Source organism: Gymnogyps californianus, chromosome 11 (assembly GCF_018139145.2).
Source record: "Gymnogyps californianus isolate 813 chromosome 11, ASM1813914v2, whole genome shotgun sequence".
Taxonomy (NCBI): domain Eukaryota; kingdom Metazoa; phylum Chordata; class Aves; order Accipitriformes; family Cathartidae; genus Gymnogyps; species Gymnogyps californianus.
The window spans coordinates 20,273,970-20,291,531 of NC_059481.1; the positions used below are offsets into that span (position 1 = coordinate 20,273,970).

Below are 17,562 nucleotides of genomic sequence, written 5' to 3' on the forward strand. Positions count from 1 at the left end.
TTACGGTCTTGTTACTTTTTTCTGATCTGTTTTGAGTGTAAGCTAAGGCCTGTATCTTGAGTGTATTAAGGTTTTTGGAGATTTCAGTGCTGAAGCCAGGACCTGTAGGCTTTGGCTTGTCTAATTCTACTTAGAATGAGTATCAGGAGTAAGGCAGAGAAAGACCTGTGTAAAATAAATCGATGGGCATAAATGACGTGTATATCTGTGTCCAGAGTTTGGAATGAATTTGAAGGGAAAGGATTTGTTCCCCTCATTGTTGCTAAATATAATAATCACACAGTATATATTTTTAAGACTGAAATTAATTGTATTAGAGAATAGATACTGGAGTCCTGCAGATCTTGAAGATATTTGAAGAATACATTTTAGAAAGAGAGAGTTGAAGAGCTGATTTTTTATTCTCACAGGCAACAATTCAGTATAGTTCATGTTCTGTGGGGGTGGGGATGAAGTGGGGTTGTGCGAAAGCACACGCTTTTTTGCAGGCTCAGCCTGGAGGAACTTAAAAGGGCAAAATAAAAAAAACACAACAGATGATGTTAGAAATAGTTCTGTGGCAATATGCTCTTCTCAGCGTTTAAGCTGCCACAGCGTGCCCTTGAGGTGACATTACCTTTACATATTGATCTTCTGGTGAAAGTGGTTTTTGTTTGTCCGATTATTCAATACTGTGCCTCTTGTGAGAAGTTTGTTATTGGAAGTTTTACAAAAGAAATATTTTGTAATTTGTACATGTGCACCAAAATTTTGTATTACTACTTCTCTTCGGTCTTACGGTACATTTGTCTTTCCTGTTTCAGGAAATGGGTTTGTGAATTCTCGAGCTTCACCAAGTCTACTCGGAACTACTGGTGGTGGGAATGGCTTAGGCAAAGTCATGCCTACAAAGTCTCCACCTCCACCTGGAGGAGGTAATCTTGGAATGAACAATCGCAAACCCGACCTCCGTGTTGTCATCCCACCCTCCAGCAAGGGTATGATGCCGCCATTGGTAAGTTAAAACATTTGTTCTATGATTGGCTTTGTAAAAAGAAGTGTTCTGTCCACATGCACAGGGAGAAACTATCTCATCTGCTTACCATAGGTTACAATAACAGAAAGGTGTTTGTATTCTGAAATTTCACTAATGAAAATCTAAGTTAAAAGTTATTACCTTGGGAGAAGTTAAATTTGTAAGGAATTTTTTTTTAAAAGTGTAAAATAGCAGTCTGACCTAAATGCGGTTAGAGTGCAATCCTAGAGACATAGATTGGGATTTTGTTGTTTTGATTTGATGTCTCACTAACTTGGTACCGAGAACTTTGTTGGTTTGGAGGATGTGGGTTTTAAAAAGGGTTATGCATTATTCTGTGGAGGAATGGCTGATCTTATTGGTGATGTGAACTGTATTAACATGCCCTAAAGCACACTTGCAGTTGTTTTTCCTGGGTCGTAATGGTTGCGGGATGTAAAATGTAGCTTCAGTGGTAATGATGGTCTGAGAGAAATGCTTGTTTGATGTGGTGTGCTGGAATGCAACCTTGTGTGTCCTATGGTGGATGTCATGACTTCAATGAAGGCATAAAAGAGTAATGAGGATCAGGCTCAGTCCCTGTTTGTGTACTTTTCAATACTACTGTGCAGTTTGGCATGTTGGTAGTAATTGTTTGTTCAGCCTAGATTTGGAATAGCACGCAAGTTTCGTGTCAGGCATGAGGCAACCACAGCACTGAGACCAGAACAGGTCTTTCAGGAAGAGTTACTCTATTTTTCCTTTAATTTGGTTGGCCAGATCCTTTGGTCTTAGTCTTTCACTGTCATGCACAAATTTTAAACATCTATGTGTACATTTTCTGTTTTCTGTGTATGGAAGAATGAAGCATAACCAAGAGGAGCAGGGTATAAACAATACAAGTACTCTCTGTATAATTCTTATTTGTTTTTAAGATACTAGAAGTGCTTACATTTGTTACTGGTATTCATGATGAATAATACAAAATTAATCCAAGTAACAAAAGCTATAATTATCCTCAGAGTAATGATTCTTGAAGTTTTAGGTTTTTCTAGGAATACTGAAGTGTAGAAGACATAGGAAATACACTGGCTGATTATTAAAGTGAAAATTACACTTTTAAATTAATTAGAAATAGATACAAGAAGAGGATCTTGGTAATGCAGTTGTTCTGATGTTAGTAGTGTACAGTACCTATATACTGTTGTGTTGTTAAGAACAACATAATATTCAATTTAGGTTTTGTCTGTCTTTTTGAGGAAATTGGAAAGGGATTTCAGAGTAGAGATGCTGGGATGGTATGATGGTTGTACGTGAAAAATATTTTGTTACTGAGCTGGATGTTTAGTGGATCAGTCCAGCCAGAAACTGCTGTGTTCCATATCTACATGTGTCATCAATGTGTAGCTGTGTCCTTGTTTTTATTAAGCCCTTTCTGCACTAATTTTGCTAGACCATGTGTTCTTTCAGTACGGTATTTTTTAATTGACCCGAATTATATAAAGTATTATACTTCCTAATAGTATTTTTTACAGAATCAGGTGGCAAATTCACATTATTAATTAAAATAAATAAAAATCCTGAAGCACAAACGTGACTTTTTCTTTCATTTTTGAAAGCAATGCTATTTTTAGTAACTCTGTTATCCCTCTTGTTTGCTGAGTACAGTCGGAGGAGGATGAATTGGAGTTGGTGAGTTTGGGCTACTGTTCGATGAGAGAGAGCAAGATGCTGAAAATGTCTTTTACTACAGCTTTTTAACTGTAGTTTCATTACATATTTTAAATAATTCCAGTGTTCCCTTGGTAGCAGACAAAAATACATTTGTTTTATCAAACTCAAAACCCGACCAATTCAAGTTGAAAAGACATCCAAAGTCTAGCGCTTTCCATTTGTAAACTTCTATTTTTTTTTTCCCCTGAAAATATTTCTGTTTTTCTTGGAGGGAACATTGGAAAAGAGCCTTACAGAGTAACTGTCCATGTGTATAGGATATTTACTGTCTTTTATGTAGAATATAAATAACCACTTATCTCCTAAATTATTGGAATATTTTTAGAAAGTGGCTTCACTCATGAAGTTCTTCAGATTGTAACACAAGCCCTGTATTACTTCTCTTATTTTCAAGGAGATTACATCATTGCTGGTGAGGTCACCTTTTTGGAGTTTAGAATTATTTCATCCTGCGTGAGATTATCAAACCACAGGGGTGTTCCCTGTTTACCAAAAGGAATAGAGAATTGTAAATGAATAATTCTACCTTTTTCCAGTGGAAAGACATTCTGCTTTTGAAAGGAAACTCTTGGGTTTTGTGTTTTTTCTATTTTCTCCAAAAGGTTTTAACATTTGGCATTCTGTCTGGAAAATAACGGAAGGCTAAAATAATTTGTAACTTATTTTTAGAGCAATTTGCAAATTGTTTAGCTGCTGTAGCACAAACCATGCAGAAGATGCTGCATCAGAGTGCGATTGTAAAGATACACAAAGAAGTCTGCCTATTACATACCTTGATTTGGTTTTGAACATGGACCTGTTGCTAATATGAGGCTCTAATTGCATGAAAGCATGGAAAATGTAGTGATTTAGATAAATTTTTTTGATGACTGCATGCTGTTGGTTGATTTTTACCTTAAACATGAGCAATAGATTTACAAAAGAAAGGGGAAATTGTTTTTGAAAGTCAGTATTGAAGTTTTTAAGGTTTATTGGAATGACTTGCTAATTGAGCAGTTAAACAGCTGTCATTGCATGTTCTTCTCACCTTTATAGAGAAGTGTCTGGTTTCCAGTGCAAGAAGTAAAGCTCTAATTCAACGTAAAAACACTTAATCAAAATATCATTGCAATTGGCATTAATGCAAAAGCCCTTGAATTAAGGTATTCCTACCTGCTAAAAATTGCGATGCTCTGGGCACCGTGACTTGCTGAAGGCAGGTTGGTTTATGGATATTGTATGGAGCGTGGGCCCTCTAGTGGTTTTAAAAACTGGGCTCATTTGTTAGGGGAAGAAAGCTCACACAAAGAAAATGTAGTAGTGTCTTCCTCAGACGTGGTAAAGAAATACGAAGTACACCTGCAGTGTTACGTCTCTTATTGTGCTAATTTCTGATGCTAATTCCGGTGCTAGAAAGCAGTTCCAAATCATGTCTGTGAACATTCATTCTGTATGGTTGGAACTGAGCACTGAATATGAAAACCAGCTAAGAACGGTAGCATAGCATGAAATAAAGATATTGAATTCTTCCTGTTACTGCTATCATTTGCACTAGTTTAAAAAATAGTAAAAAAAAATCCTGAAATTTGTCATGAATCTTTGGCTGAATCTCCGAGTACAACAAATATTAGACACATCTAAATAATTCTTAATGTCTTTGTATGGCTGAGTGTTCAGGAATTATATTCAGAAATAAATTACCTCAGAAAACCACCTTTATTAGCCACTCAAAAAAAAAAAAAAAAAATCCCATGGGGAAGTCCTTTGGTCTGGATTGTTTCCCAGTATACTCCTCTTAACTTTTCCATTATACAGTAATCCCAACTTTATAGGCTGCCATCCAAGAAGGCTTTGGAAAAAGGTCAATTGCTGACAGACACAAAAATTCTGCTCTAATAACGTATCTTTATGCCAGATAAACTTGGTCTAGCGGAGATTTTCAGAAGTACCTAAGTGATTTAAAGGGATAAATTACACAGAAGATCAGTGGGACTTTCTCTGTGACTTAGAGCTTTGAAATCTGGAAGCTCTGAAGCAGAGTGGGTACATCTGCTGAACAAATGCCACAGAGCCTCCAAATTCTTACGAGGCTCAAAGGTGGGCTTTTAACAGCAGCCAGACAAAACAGAGATCAGAAGCTGGTAGGCAGTGGAAGGTTGTAGCTAATTTTAATATGGTAGCTGTGGTATACTTTTTTCTTTAAATTGGAAAGATACAAGCCAAGGATTGATAACCCTCAATTCATCTTCACAAATTTAAGCTTAAAATTGAATACAGCCGTGTTTCTGTACCTGCTCATTCCGTTATTATAAAAGGAATCATGCATTTTTAATACTGCTCGCTCTCTGAAGATCAGAGTGGAGAAAAAAAAATTAAGTGCTGCAGATACTGAAATACTTGTATACCTATCCGAAATAAGGAAGAAGTAGTAGCTTCAGTCTTTTAAAGCTAGGAAATGGAACGCTACCAGCGAGATGAAAACCTGCTACTTTTGTAGCAAATATTTTTTTCAGAGATAGAGGTTTGCTTTAAAAATATATTTTCAGCAGTTTGAAATCCAGCTCCCTTAATCAGGAGTGGTTCTGTAAGAATGTAGAAATGTAGGGTGTAGAGACTCCTACTACTTCAGTATTTGTAAGACTTCTGTAGGTAAAATTCAGTATCTGTTGTTTAAAAATAAAAAATGTAGCATTTCCTGTTCTTGACAGTATCTGGCATGGCTAAATGGTGTTGAACTACATATTTTGAAGAAAGATTAAAGTTGCCGCCCTGGAGAGTAGTACGTTCTGTGACAGAGCAGCTTTGCTGTCTGGTGATATTCACAGTGTTTAATACAAGGTTTTCTAAACAGCAGATTTGGTTAAAGAGCTTAATTTGAGTGATATGTTTGCTACAGATACTCATTCTGGTATACGGGAAAGAAAGACTGTTATTAAAAAGCCACATTGTGCCTACAGTTAGAAAATCTGAGACAATCTAGTTTAGCTATTTTTCCTGTCAAAAAGCACAGTTGCTCTGTGTGAACTCAGATGTCATTTGCTTTGAAACAGATTTGCATTGTAACAAGTACTCTGTTTCTCAGGAACCATGGGAACAGCAAGATTATTTTATGACTGAAGTCTTATCAACACAAATTTAGAAGATCTCTGTGTTCCTTTCGGGACAGGTGTAGTCAGCACGGTGTCAAAACTGGCAGCTAAGTTTTTGAAAATTAGATAAACAACTGGGAAGTGGGAGATTCTTTTCTGTGGAACTGCACCTCAGTATCTGCACTAAAACCCTGTTAAAAAATAAGACTAAAAAATCTTAAATCACTTAAGAACTTCTGAGAATTGTTGTGTATATCCCTAAGAAATTGCATTTATTTTTATGTCCTGCAACTCTAACACTATTGAAATCTGCATGCACAGGAAGCGGACCAGTAAGTCTTAATTAATTTTTCATTTCAGTTTGCCAAGATCATTTTGGTTTTCTTGAAATGTTTTGGCTTGTTTAGAAAATCTATCATGACAAAAAGGATGTATTTGTAACTAAAAAATAAAGCAAAGAAACACATTTTAATTGAATGCTATTTTTATATTAGCACTTGATTTTTCCATTGTTCTAACTGATATCACAAGACATGTTGTTATTTTTAATCATTTATAGAATACCCAAAGGATAAGTAGTTCTCAGTCTACACAGCCTCTTGCTACCCCTGTGGTGTCTGTGACAACTCCAAGTTTGCCTCCGCAGGGACTGGTGTATTCGGCCATGCCTACTGCCTACAACACTGGTAAGCATTGTTTTTAATAAGTGGCTTGGTTTGTCAGATGTACAAGGCTTTTGTGATTCATAAGCCCAGAAAATTTGCATTTCTGTGACACTTTATTTTCGTATTCAGTTCAAATGAAGGCTGTTATTCATCAAAAATGAGCCTTTAGCTTGTAAAATGTGTAAATGTTGAGACTTACATCAGGAAGAAGCTTTCAGTCAGGTTGCACACAGCTGAATACAGAGACACACAATAAAATGCATTGCTTATAGCAGTAGTGTTCAAGCTATCCATCTGAGAACTGAAATGCCTCACGTTTAAGCAATAGTTGATACCTCAGAGCATATTGTCCCTTTCGTTCTGCTCTGCTCAGTTCCAACAGCAGGAGGGAACCTGATTCTACTGGGGCTTTCAATTTACCAAAAAGCCCAGAGAGGGCCTTTTCCTCTTCCGTAGTTTTTATCGAGAGCGAGGTGGGGACTCACGGGAAGGCATTGTCAGCATTTCACCGTTGCGAGTCTCTATTATCTGAAGGACCTTAAAACTACTTTTTATCCAAGATGGGTGTGATGCAAGGAATTTGGTAATATAAGTGATAATTGGTTTGCTGGTTTGGAAAGTAGTTCATGATGTGGTGCCTCCTACTTTGTCTCCATACCAATAGAGATAATTTTGACTTGAATCTCAAGGTTCTTTATTTGTTACAGACCCTATATGTAGTCAGTGAAGGAATTTTTGTAATCATTTCCTTGAAAGGCTGCAGCCTTGATGGCATCAGGTTGATCACCATTGATCTGTGATGCATAGTTTAATTTTCAAATGCACCTGCAGAGAAACTACATTGCAGATAAGTGTCAAGAAATTTTGTTAGTCAGAGATAAAATAGCTATTGGTTAAAAGTAAAAAGGAAAACAAAGGAAATAATTCCCCAGTTCACTCTTCTTTTTAGATGAAGTCTAGTTAAGGCATTCAAATGTAAGTGCTATAATTTGTTAAAACAGGAATTTCTGAACTGGGGACCACTGTGTTGGCAATGTTTAAGTCTTATTTGGTAGGCTTTCAAATTCTAAAAAAAAAAAAAAAAAATCTTGCTTCTCTCTTCTGCAATGATAGCTCTTAGGAACAGAGCTACACGAGAGAGCTTCCATTTATAGCTGATCAACTTTGGCTAGACAGAAGGGCCTGAGAGTATTATTCTCTTCTTTCTGTCAATCTAGGAAGATCCAGGCCTCCAGCAGAGGCGATTCCCCAGTAGCGTCTCTTCCCTCGACCTGTATAGCCTTTGATGGCTATACACAAGTAGCTGGCAGGCACAAAATGCTCAGGAACCTGGGAGGCAGTGAAGCGCATACTAGGAAGGAATAAATCGCTTTGCCTTAAGGAACCACTGTGTTGGGTTTATGTGGCAACGTTTGGGGGGGGACGGACAGGGGGACAGGGACATGCGCATGCTGCAGGGGTGGCTTCTCTAAGAATAGATCAGGAGCTGCCCCAATGCCAGACAGAGCGCGTTTCAGCCGGCTTCAAAATGTTCCTGCTGCTGCCCGAAGCTGAGCCCGTCAGCAATGCTGGTGGTGCCTCTGTGATAATATATTTAAGAAAGGGTAAAAAACGCTGCGCTGGTCTATTGTCAGTGACCTAATGTTGTTACTCTCGTGCAAAGGTCAGGACAAATCCAAAAAAACCTTCAAGGTTTGTAGAAAATGGCCAAAACCTGAGTGATAGAGAGGTTTTGTAATTTTCTTTGTTTTCTGCAAAGAGGGGCACCATCAGGAGTCTATAATGTTGGAAGATGGAATAGATAGAGCAGCCATCCATTCATAATAATTTCCCCCCCCAAAAGATGGGATTTCATACGTGTTCTCCACTTTTTTTTAGCTTTGAAAGTCTTCACTACTGTTTTTTGTTTAGACTTGTAGCCATCTTCCCGCCAAACAACTCACATCTTTTTGTATTTGTATCTTTTTGTATTAATGTGCTCCTTAACTGACATTTACTGCCCTTCAGCCACTTTCTGCATTGGTTTGCCTCAGAGGCACTGCCCCCAGGCAGTTATTGGCATGCATGAGGTTTGCATTTTGAGAGGGACTGTTTAGTCATCAGCAACAGTAAATATTTATACTGCGGTAGCACCCAACTAAATTGTTGAACATTTATGCAAATAATCGCTACCCTGAAGGGGGTTAAAGTCTAAAGAAATGAATGAAGAAGATGGAGTTGCAGTAACAGTATAATGAGCAGAGTGAAGAATTGTGCTTGGTGACTTGTTTTGGATTATAAGCTTAAGTATGAATTTGCTGGACATATATATCTTGGTTTGATACTTGCCACAAAGATTGTTTATATATTGCATTTAATGGCTGTTTAAAGTAAATAAATAGTTCTGGTCCCTGCTCAGAAGACCCACGTTGAGTTTTACCTGTCACCTAACAAATCCCTTCGTTCTCTCACGCAGTCTGACATTGTTTCAGGAAGCGCTGTTGTGCGCGTCCCTCATCCACAATAACCTGTAAGCTGATGGCTAAACCACGCTAAAACACCAAAAAGATGAGAGGGGCTGTAGCCTGAATCTCAGGAAGCAGCAAAGACAATTGAAACGGGTGTCCTATGCAATGCATAAGTGCTGTTATCACTGGGATATGATTTTAAAAAACAGCCCATTTCCTTTGATAATGCAATGATTTGTGCAAAGCTTTTAGCCTTTAGTGTTTTTCAGACACTTTAAAATTGTTTCTATTTGAGCCTTTCAGAGGATTTGCAAAAAGAAATTTGATGTTGAAACCCTGGGTATTCTCAGGGTAGTCACCACTGACGTAGCCATTTCAGTTTTGCAGTTCAAGGACTAAGATAAAATTTAGAAACCTAAATTGTTCTTCTGGATTGATAAGGGTTTTTTCAGGGCTCAGTTCTTAGATCCTTAATTAAAACGCTGGAGATCAGTTTTGTACAAATACTATTTTCTGTAGTTTTGCTGAAGAAGTATTGTTTCTGCAGATTACTGGAGGAAGGGCCAGAATGAGCTGAGTTACTTGTTCTAAAACAGTCTAGGCATTTTTAAAAAATACTCAAAAAACCACAGATCAGTTAAACAGTAATTTACACTTGAGCAGAGCATATCTAGCCATAAATTATATTACTGGCTTTAGGTCAGTTATTTTGCAGAGGCACAAACTTCAAAGGTATCTTGTTGTTAGGGTCACAGCAGCAATGGTTTCCATCACATAGAAGGTACTCACTTGTCTGTACGACTTTTCCATCAGGTCACTCATGTATAGAAATCGGTGTCCTGCTTTTACTGCTAGCAGATATATGATTATTTAGGGAAATGATAATGCAGCTAATTGTGTAGCAGCGTATGTATTCTTTGGAAAAGTATCTCCTCAAACCTCTGTCATCAGACACGTTCTGTCTAAAGTACCGGAAGTTAATTGTCCATTGTCATAAAAGCTATAATTGCAAAGGAAAAAATACATGGAAACTGAATTCCTATAAACATTTTCTTCAGGTCTGCTCTTAGAGAAATCCCATTGGCACAGAATAGCACATCCATCTCAAGTGTTTGCATTTACTACACTTGCAGGTTGTCATAGATCTGGTTGCTTTGAAGATTGAGTGCATGTCCTAGTCATTGGAGGGCTGTATTTTTATTTTTTGTTAGTTTTTATTTTAGTCTTGCAAAAGGGCTTTGGATCGATCAGCTTGGGATAAGTCTTTCTGAATCTGTGCAGAAATACTTGTGAGGGTTTTTCAGAGTTCCAATAAAAATGTCAACTGAGAAGAAATGAAACAAAAAGGCAGCTTCAGTAGCTTCACCTGCTGAGGTGCAGCAGGGATTCCCAAGGTCCTCAGGAAGATTCCGTGCAGTGATGCGTATGCGTCTCTGAAAGCCCAATCCCCTGCTGGCGCTGGGCTCTCCTTCCTTTGTAGGCTGTTAGAAGGGAAACCTAGAAGTTGTCCACAGCAAACAAATTGGCGGATGGGAATGGGGAGATTTGTTCATGTCGTGGTTTAACCCCAGCCAGCAACTCAGCACCACGCGGCTGCTTCCCCCTCCCCCCTCCCAGTGGGGTGAGGAGGGGGAAAGGAAAAGTAAAACTCGTGGGTTGAGATAAGAACAGTTTAATAACTAAAGTAAAAATAAAAATACACTACTAACTGAGAATAATAATAATTGTAATGAAAAAGAATACAACAACAAAAAAAAGAAATAAGAAAAGACAAGTGATGCACAATGCAGTTGCTCACCACCCGCTGACCGATGCCCGAGCAGCGATCAGCCCCTCCCGGCCAACTCCCCCCCATTTATACACTGGGCATGACGTTCCATGGTATGGAATATCCCTTTGGCTAGTTGGGGTCAGCTGCCCTGGCCGTGCTCCCTCCCAGCTCCTTGCACACCTGCTTGCTGGCAGAGCATGGGAAACTGAAAAGTCCTTGGCTTAAGATAAGCGCTACTTAGCAACAACTAAAACATTAGAGTGTTATCAACATCATTCTCACACTGAATCCAAAACCCAGCACTGTACCAGCTACTAAGAAGAGAATTAACTCTGTCCCAGCTGAAACCAGGACAGTTCAAGAAAGCTTCTCTCAACAGAGATAAATCATAGTGGTGGTGTCATTTTAGGACAAGACTAAAAAACCCCAAAACAAACAACAAAAAAACCCCCAAACACAAACCAAAGCAAAACACAAACCCTACTTAAGCAGAATTTTTGGTTCATCTGCTGGCAGTATAAAATAAGTTTGGCTGCTAGCATTTTGTCGCATTCTCAGGAGACTAGAAATTATTTTAAGGAAGCTATATTACAAAATAATTAAAAGCAGAGAAGTGTTTGCGGCCTTGTTTTAAAGCCTGAAAGAAAAGCACCAGTGATAATGATAAAGTGAAAACAACTTCACCTCTGTGAATGAAGTGAGAACTGTCTAAGCATTATAGCCTAGCCAAAACTAACAGCCAGTCATTGACTGTTGATTAGGAATATATTGTATTTTCTATTATCCATTTAAGTTGTATTTCTAAATAATGATATTTTCTGTTCTAAATAAAGAGGTTTGTTTATTTGATACAGAGATGACAGTGTAATCAGACATAAAGTAAGGAGTGAAGCTATTGTGGGGAGAGGGAGAATGTGATGTGTTACCGTAGGACTGCACAAGTGGAGCGGACAGAGGGGTCACTCAGGCTCCCGGCTGCGGTGACTTGGGTCGTACCATCCCTTAGGCATCCAGCCCCTGCCTGCGCCTCCCCACCCAGGCTGCGGCTGCACGCGCGCCAGCCCCTGCCTTTCGAGAGTCCCGTTGCCTGCCCTGGCAGGCTGGGCAATAGCAGCCAGCGCTGTTCCACTGGTTGGTTTTGGATACAGGTTGCAGGACTGTGAACTGAGCCAGCCAACGGGTATCTGCAGCTTGTCTGACTGAACTGCTGCCTCCTGTCTGGGAACTGGACTAGAGCTGGGATGTCTTTAGTAAATTCAGTGCAAGAAACACCATTCCTTTCTAATGACTTGTATGAATTCTTCCCTTTTCATTTCATTTTGAAATTTCCATGCAGGCTAAAATCTTCAAAAATGCCAATACTTGTCGTACTGTAAGATGCACATACATGTATAAAAATGCATAAATATGTTGTACCTGTGGGTTTAGAAGAAGCTGTATGAGACAGCAACACGTAGGAATTGAAAGCAGAATGCAAAAAAAATTGTCATTTGGAGGCTTACGTCCCGTTAAGCTCCTTGTGAAGTTAGGAGGACTGCTCCCAGACTTCAAAGTTTTCATGTTTGAACTCCTTTGGGTCACTTGCCTTTATTTGTTTTGGGCAGAAAGCCTTTATGTTTGTGTGTGTGTGTGTGTGTATCACATATATTCTCATGTATTTTTTTTTATATATATATATCTATTATGTATACATAAAAACCCTAAATCTATAAACTACTTTCCTGTTTATTTGTTTTTCCCTCTTAGATTACTCCTTGACTAGTGCAGACCTGTCTGCCTTGCAGGGATTTAACTCCCCAGGAATGCTGTCCTTAGGGCAGGTATCTGCCTGGCAACAGCACCATCTCGGTCCAGCAGCCCTCAGCTCTCTCGTGTAAGTACGTCTGACGACGTTGCAGTACTGCACCCAGTTGGGAACTTCTGCCACTTCCAGCTGAACCGTCTGCACTGGGGAATATTTAGCACAAGACCATTTTAATTTCTTGTCTGCTGGTGATGGTGCATTGCCTTGCAAGTTTGCTCCTTGGCTGCAAAAGCATTCGTGTTTCATGTTGTTTGTCCCTTTTGTCAGTTCAGTCCTCAAGCTGACGAGCTGTGTCCCTGCAGGCCCAGCTTCTTACAAAGGGGTCACCTGCGTGATGAACTTAAATGTCTGGAAATAGGCAATATTTCTGTTTGGTTTTCACTTCCATAAATGCATTCGGACCTTTAGTTAATGCTTTTTCAGCTTTGTTTCTTCCCTTCAGTAAGTTGCATTTACTTACATACTCGTTTTGAGGGTGTTGAACCACAAGACCGCACCATCGCACAGACACATGAGTTGTCACTTTCTTTTCCTTTTTTGTGTTTTCTTACTTCTGCCTTTTGTTTTTCTTTTTCCCAGTACTGGCAGCCAGCTATCTCAGGGTTCAAATTTATCCATTAATACCAACCAAAACATCAACATAAAATCTGAACCAATTTCACCTCCCCGGGACCGTGTAACTCCCTCTGGGTTCCCGCAACAGCAGCCGCAACCGCAGCAGCCGCAACCCCAGCCGCAGCCGCAGCAGCAGCAGTCGCGGCAGGAAATGGGCCGCTCTCCTGTTGACAGTCTCAGCAGCTCCAGCAGCTCCTACGACGGCAGCGACCGGGAAGACCCGCGAAGCGATTTCCATTCACCCGTCGTGCTGGGAAGGCCACCGAATTCAGAAGATAGAGAGAGTCCATCGGTAAAACGAATGAGGATGGACACATGGGTGACATAAACGTGCAGTGTTGCCTCTTCAGTTTTGTGTTCTCAAAATGAACTGTCCTGACATATCTAAATTTATAAATAAGGACATGAAATAAGTATATTTATATGTATATACATACATGCATATATATATCTTCACATGCATATATATGTGCTAGTGTGTGTAGCATACACAAAACCATCAGGCACTTATGACAAACTTCTTGTATAGCTGCAGATGTCCCATGGTAAAATGTAACAGAACAATCCTATAGGTATTGATCTAGTCTGGCACTTCCCTGGACTTGTTGTTTTAATAATATAACCTGTTTTGCAAAGAAACATTGTACCCGCATTATAATCCTACCACACTAGATCGCAGAAACCAAGAGGGCTCGCCTGTAGTAATGTCCCTGTGTGTTTTATTCAAGCTGTATGGTTACTTGTAGTTAAGAAATAATGCTTTGTAGCAGCAGAGCAGTAGACAAGCAGGAAGAAGAAAGCAATACTGTACATAAAACGACCTTTATATTACCCAACCTGGCATGGGTCTCTATTGCAGAGGGTGCATGGAGAAGGGCTGATGCTATAAGAAATAAAAAAAAAAAAAAACAAAAACAAAAACCCTGTTTTGCACGTGCAAAAAAAAATAGCGTATTGGGTCAAAGAGGTGATTTTTTTAATGAGTGAGAGAGAGACATAGAGAACTCGCATGAAATATTCAGAAAATATTAGCCTAGAAAATAGAAAATTAACAAAATAAAATTAATATATTAAGTTATAATTGGAATATGTTTGACAAATTTGTTTTTACGTTCATACCTTTGAAAAATATAGAAACGGATTTTAGCTCATGTATATTTTATATTAAAGAAAACAATACCCTAATGAATTGAAGACTATATATAAAGTTATATACAGTACTTTTGAACACATTCTGCTATGAATTATTTATATAAGCCAAAGCTGTATGTTGTAGCTTTTTTGTAGAGTATAGTTTTATCTTATTTTGACTTTCTAGTTTTTGCTTTCAAAGATGAAAAGGAAAAACTTGCAGGCAGAACCTTGGGGGAAAAATAAGCCATGAACACTTATATGTAAATTTAAATTTGAGCCAAACTCTTTGTGTATATAGCATCCTAAATATATTATCACCTTTGGTGTAAGTACCTATGTATTGTACGTTCACCAGATTAAAAAGTATATTTTTGTGGATTGACGCCAACTTGAAAAAAGGCGAGGTCCTTATTAAGTAGAGTATTCACTGTTTAATATTTACTATTTTGTTAAATATACTGTACTTTCTTTGGATTTTAATTATTATTAATATTATTATCCAGATTTTTCAGAGGGTGTATAAAGGGGTTGTCCCCCTCACTGGTGGTGAATGTGTGCCGTTAAATTGTAATCTCTGTGCTGTATGGTTAAGCTTCATTATACATTTTATATATATGTATATAAATAGCAAAGTGGCAAAAAAAAAAAAATCCGGTGTTAAGTTCATCCTGCATAAATATAAAAAATCTGTTACAACACATTTTAAGGCATCATTTTAAAGCTGCCTCTTCTGAGGAGGAAAAAAAAAAACCAGTGGAAAAACTTGACCTAATTTCTCATGATAGGGAAATAACACATATCAGATGAGCACAAAAGGTTTTTTAAGTTGGTAAGTGGTTTGGGATGGAGCCTCAGCCTCAGAAGTAAATTTGCCGCTTCCGTGAAATAGAGCGGGGAGTCCAGAGCCCCGTCGTGTCGTAAGCCCTGGCGAGGAGAGGGGTTTGTTTTGTGCTTGGATTCGGTAGCGTCATCTTATTTGCAGTGTCCGGCTGTGTGGTAACGGGGACGGCAAGGACAGCGAGGGCAGCGTCCTCTCTGCTGGTAGCTTCGAGGCCCTGCTCAGAGCAGTCCGTCGGCGGGGGTAGAAGCCGGGTTTGAGCAGCAGGAAGTCTCAGGAGCCCAAACCTCGGTGTGCCGGCTTACACCGGCTGCGTTTGGTGGCGCTGATGTCGCGTTAGGGAGCGTTCTCGCCTTGTCGAAATCGGGGCGCTCTCCAGGTCCTTGCTGTCCATCTCATCTCCCGGCACCTGTGAAGCATCCGTTTGTACTGGGAACCAAATTAAGTAGATACAACTAAATCTTACCGCTGGTAGTTCTAGTTCTGGGGAAGAAACTATAGTGCTGTTTGATTATCCACGCTCCTTTAAAGTTATCCCTGATATTCATTAAATTTTTGCTTGGGCTTTAAATTTTTTTTTTTGGTAATTTAAAAAAATCACTTCCTTGGTACTGTAACCAAGAAGTGTGAGAAATGGAAATCCAAGGGGGACAGCTACCTCCTCGGCTGCTTGCTTTCATGCGTGATTGAAGAACAAAGTCAGTGCATACAGCCCCCAAAACTGATCTCTTGTTGTCATGGTAACTTTTAAAAACCAGACAGGTTTCAATTCATTTCAGCCGCTTACCTTTGGAAATTACTCTCCACTTACTGTAGTTAGTTACCAGTTTACAGAAGCGTAGAGGAAACTGAGACTCTTTCTAATGGCAACTATTTCCGAAGTGACTGAATTCACTTACCACTTCAGAGAACCTTTTAACGCTCTGAAAAGTTATGTGATTTTTTTCATTATTTATGCACATATATGAACTTTGCTGTACATCTGAGTGGGAGTTCTGCATTCACATTTACTGTCTATTTTCTTGTGTGCCTTATAAGATGGCTTTGCTGACTGTATCTCAATAGTCTTTATTTCTATGCAGGTTTTTAAACAGTACTATTACTGTTTTCTTAAAGAAAAAAGCTACATAAGGGTTAGAGTTTGTATTGAAATTGCACCAATGAATTTAAAAAAAAAAAATAATCGGTTCTGAAGAACTGCTACCGGGACTGCTCACACGTTGCCCCAAACCCTCCACCAGACTCAGCAGAACAAGTCTTTCCGCGGAGCTCCCGTGTCAGGGGGAGAATCTCACGCCGTTGAATAAACGGGAATCCTGATTTTTAATAACAAGTAACTAACTTTGGAACATACTTTTTTAGGAATTGTAAAAATGTTTTATAAAAAAAAAAAATGACATAGCACAGATATTTCGACAGGTAAAAAATACTTTTTTTAATTAATGCTACTGAATGAAGTTGCAAGTGGATCCAATCCTAGTCTGAACCCATTCGAGTCTGAATGAATAAGATTTTTATCTCTATTGTGACAAATCACCTCTCCATCTTCGAGCTCTCACTATAGTGTTTAAAAATACACGTTATCAGGGATTCGTCAGAGAAAAATGCTTTAGCCTTTCCTTTCACTTAAAGGACACTAATGCATCAGAAACTTGCGAATTACTGTGCGCACAAGAAATACATAGTAAATAAGGAACAAAACAACTCCTAACAATTGATCATGGGAAGAAGTTAAATCAGAATGTGAAAGAAAGACTTAACAAATGTAAACGTTTAAATCTTAGTAGAAACTTTCTTCACTTTGCTGTGCAAGAGAACACTGCTTTGCTATATTTAAAATGGCTTTTTTAAAAGAGATTTATGTATTTGGTAAATGTTTGTAGTCAACAGTTCACAAAGAAGCTGTTCACGGTTTAATGATGATAAGCCGTTTGGCGGCACAAGCTGGACTTTGTTGCCATCCTTGAGACGAATCTTTTAAGAAAAAAATAAGTTAATCTCAATTTTTTTCCCTGAATGTGTTGTTTTTTCTTCAATATACAATAAATATTCTAGTGAACTTTTTATCAAATGGTTAAGAAAATGCTAGAGGTTGTTGTAAAATATTTGTATCCTGCATTCACTAAAGTAAAGATACTGGCTTTTACTGTGTACTCCAGCCTCTCTCGTATTTGCAGAGCACATGTTCCTCTGTGGCGCATCTGTGTCCTCCTCGCCAGGTACCTGAAATGTTCTTCAGGTTCAGTTTTGAAGTACTGGTTTTAAACTGCAGCAACGATTCTTTTAATCAATACTGATTTGGGGGGCAACACACACTTGTTACTACCTTCAAATTAAGAACTGATGCTCTGGAAGAACCTCATCATTACAAAATGCTTACAGAAACGTGCAGGAAAACCTGGGTAAATTCAGGGCCCTTCTCTCCTGCCCCTCGCCACGCCATGGTTCCTTTTGCCGCTGTCACTCCCGTTCCTTGCTGTCAGTGCTGCTGT

General features: G+C 38.9%; 1 protein-coding gene across 12 annotated transcripts in view; it reads left to right on the forward strand.

Annotated features, from left to right (window-relative positions):
• Positions 1-17,223, forward strand: part of MEF2A (myocyte enhancer factor 2A) — a 60,104-nt gene extending 42,881 nt beyond the window's left edge. For 4 of the 12 annotated variants that reach the window (XM_050903175.1, XM_050903180.1, XM_050903182.1 and 1 more), the window contains 5 exons: positions 804-994; positions 2,663-2,686; positions 6,356-6,482; positions 12,426-12,552; positions 13,063-17,223. In XM_050903175.1, coding sequence (XP_050759132.1) covers positions 804-994; positions 2,663-2,686; positions 6,356-6,482; positions 12,426-12,552; positions 13,063-13,426 — 833 coding nt within the window. In that variant the 3' untranslated portion in view covers positions 13,427-17,223. The remainder of the gene's footprint in view (positions 1-803; positions 995-2,662; positions 2,687-6,355; positions 6,483-12,425; positions 12,553-13,062) is intronic. The other 8 variants (XM_050903174.1, XM_050903177.1, XM_050903178.1 and 5 more) reach the window with 4 other exon arrangements.
• Positions 17,224-17,562: the final 339 nt, after the last annotated feature.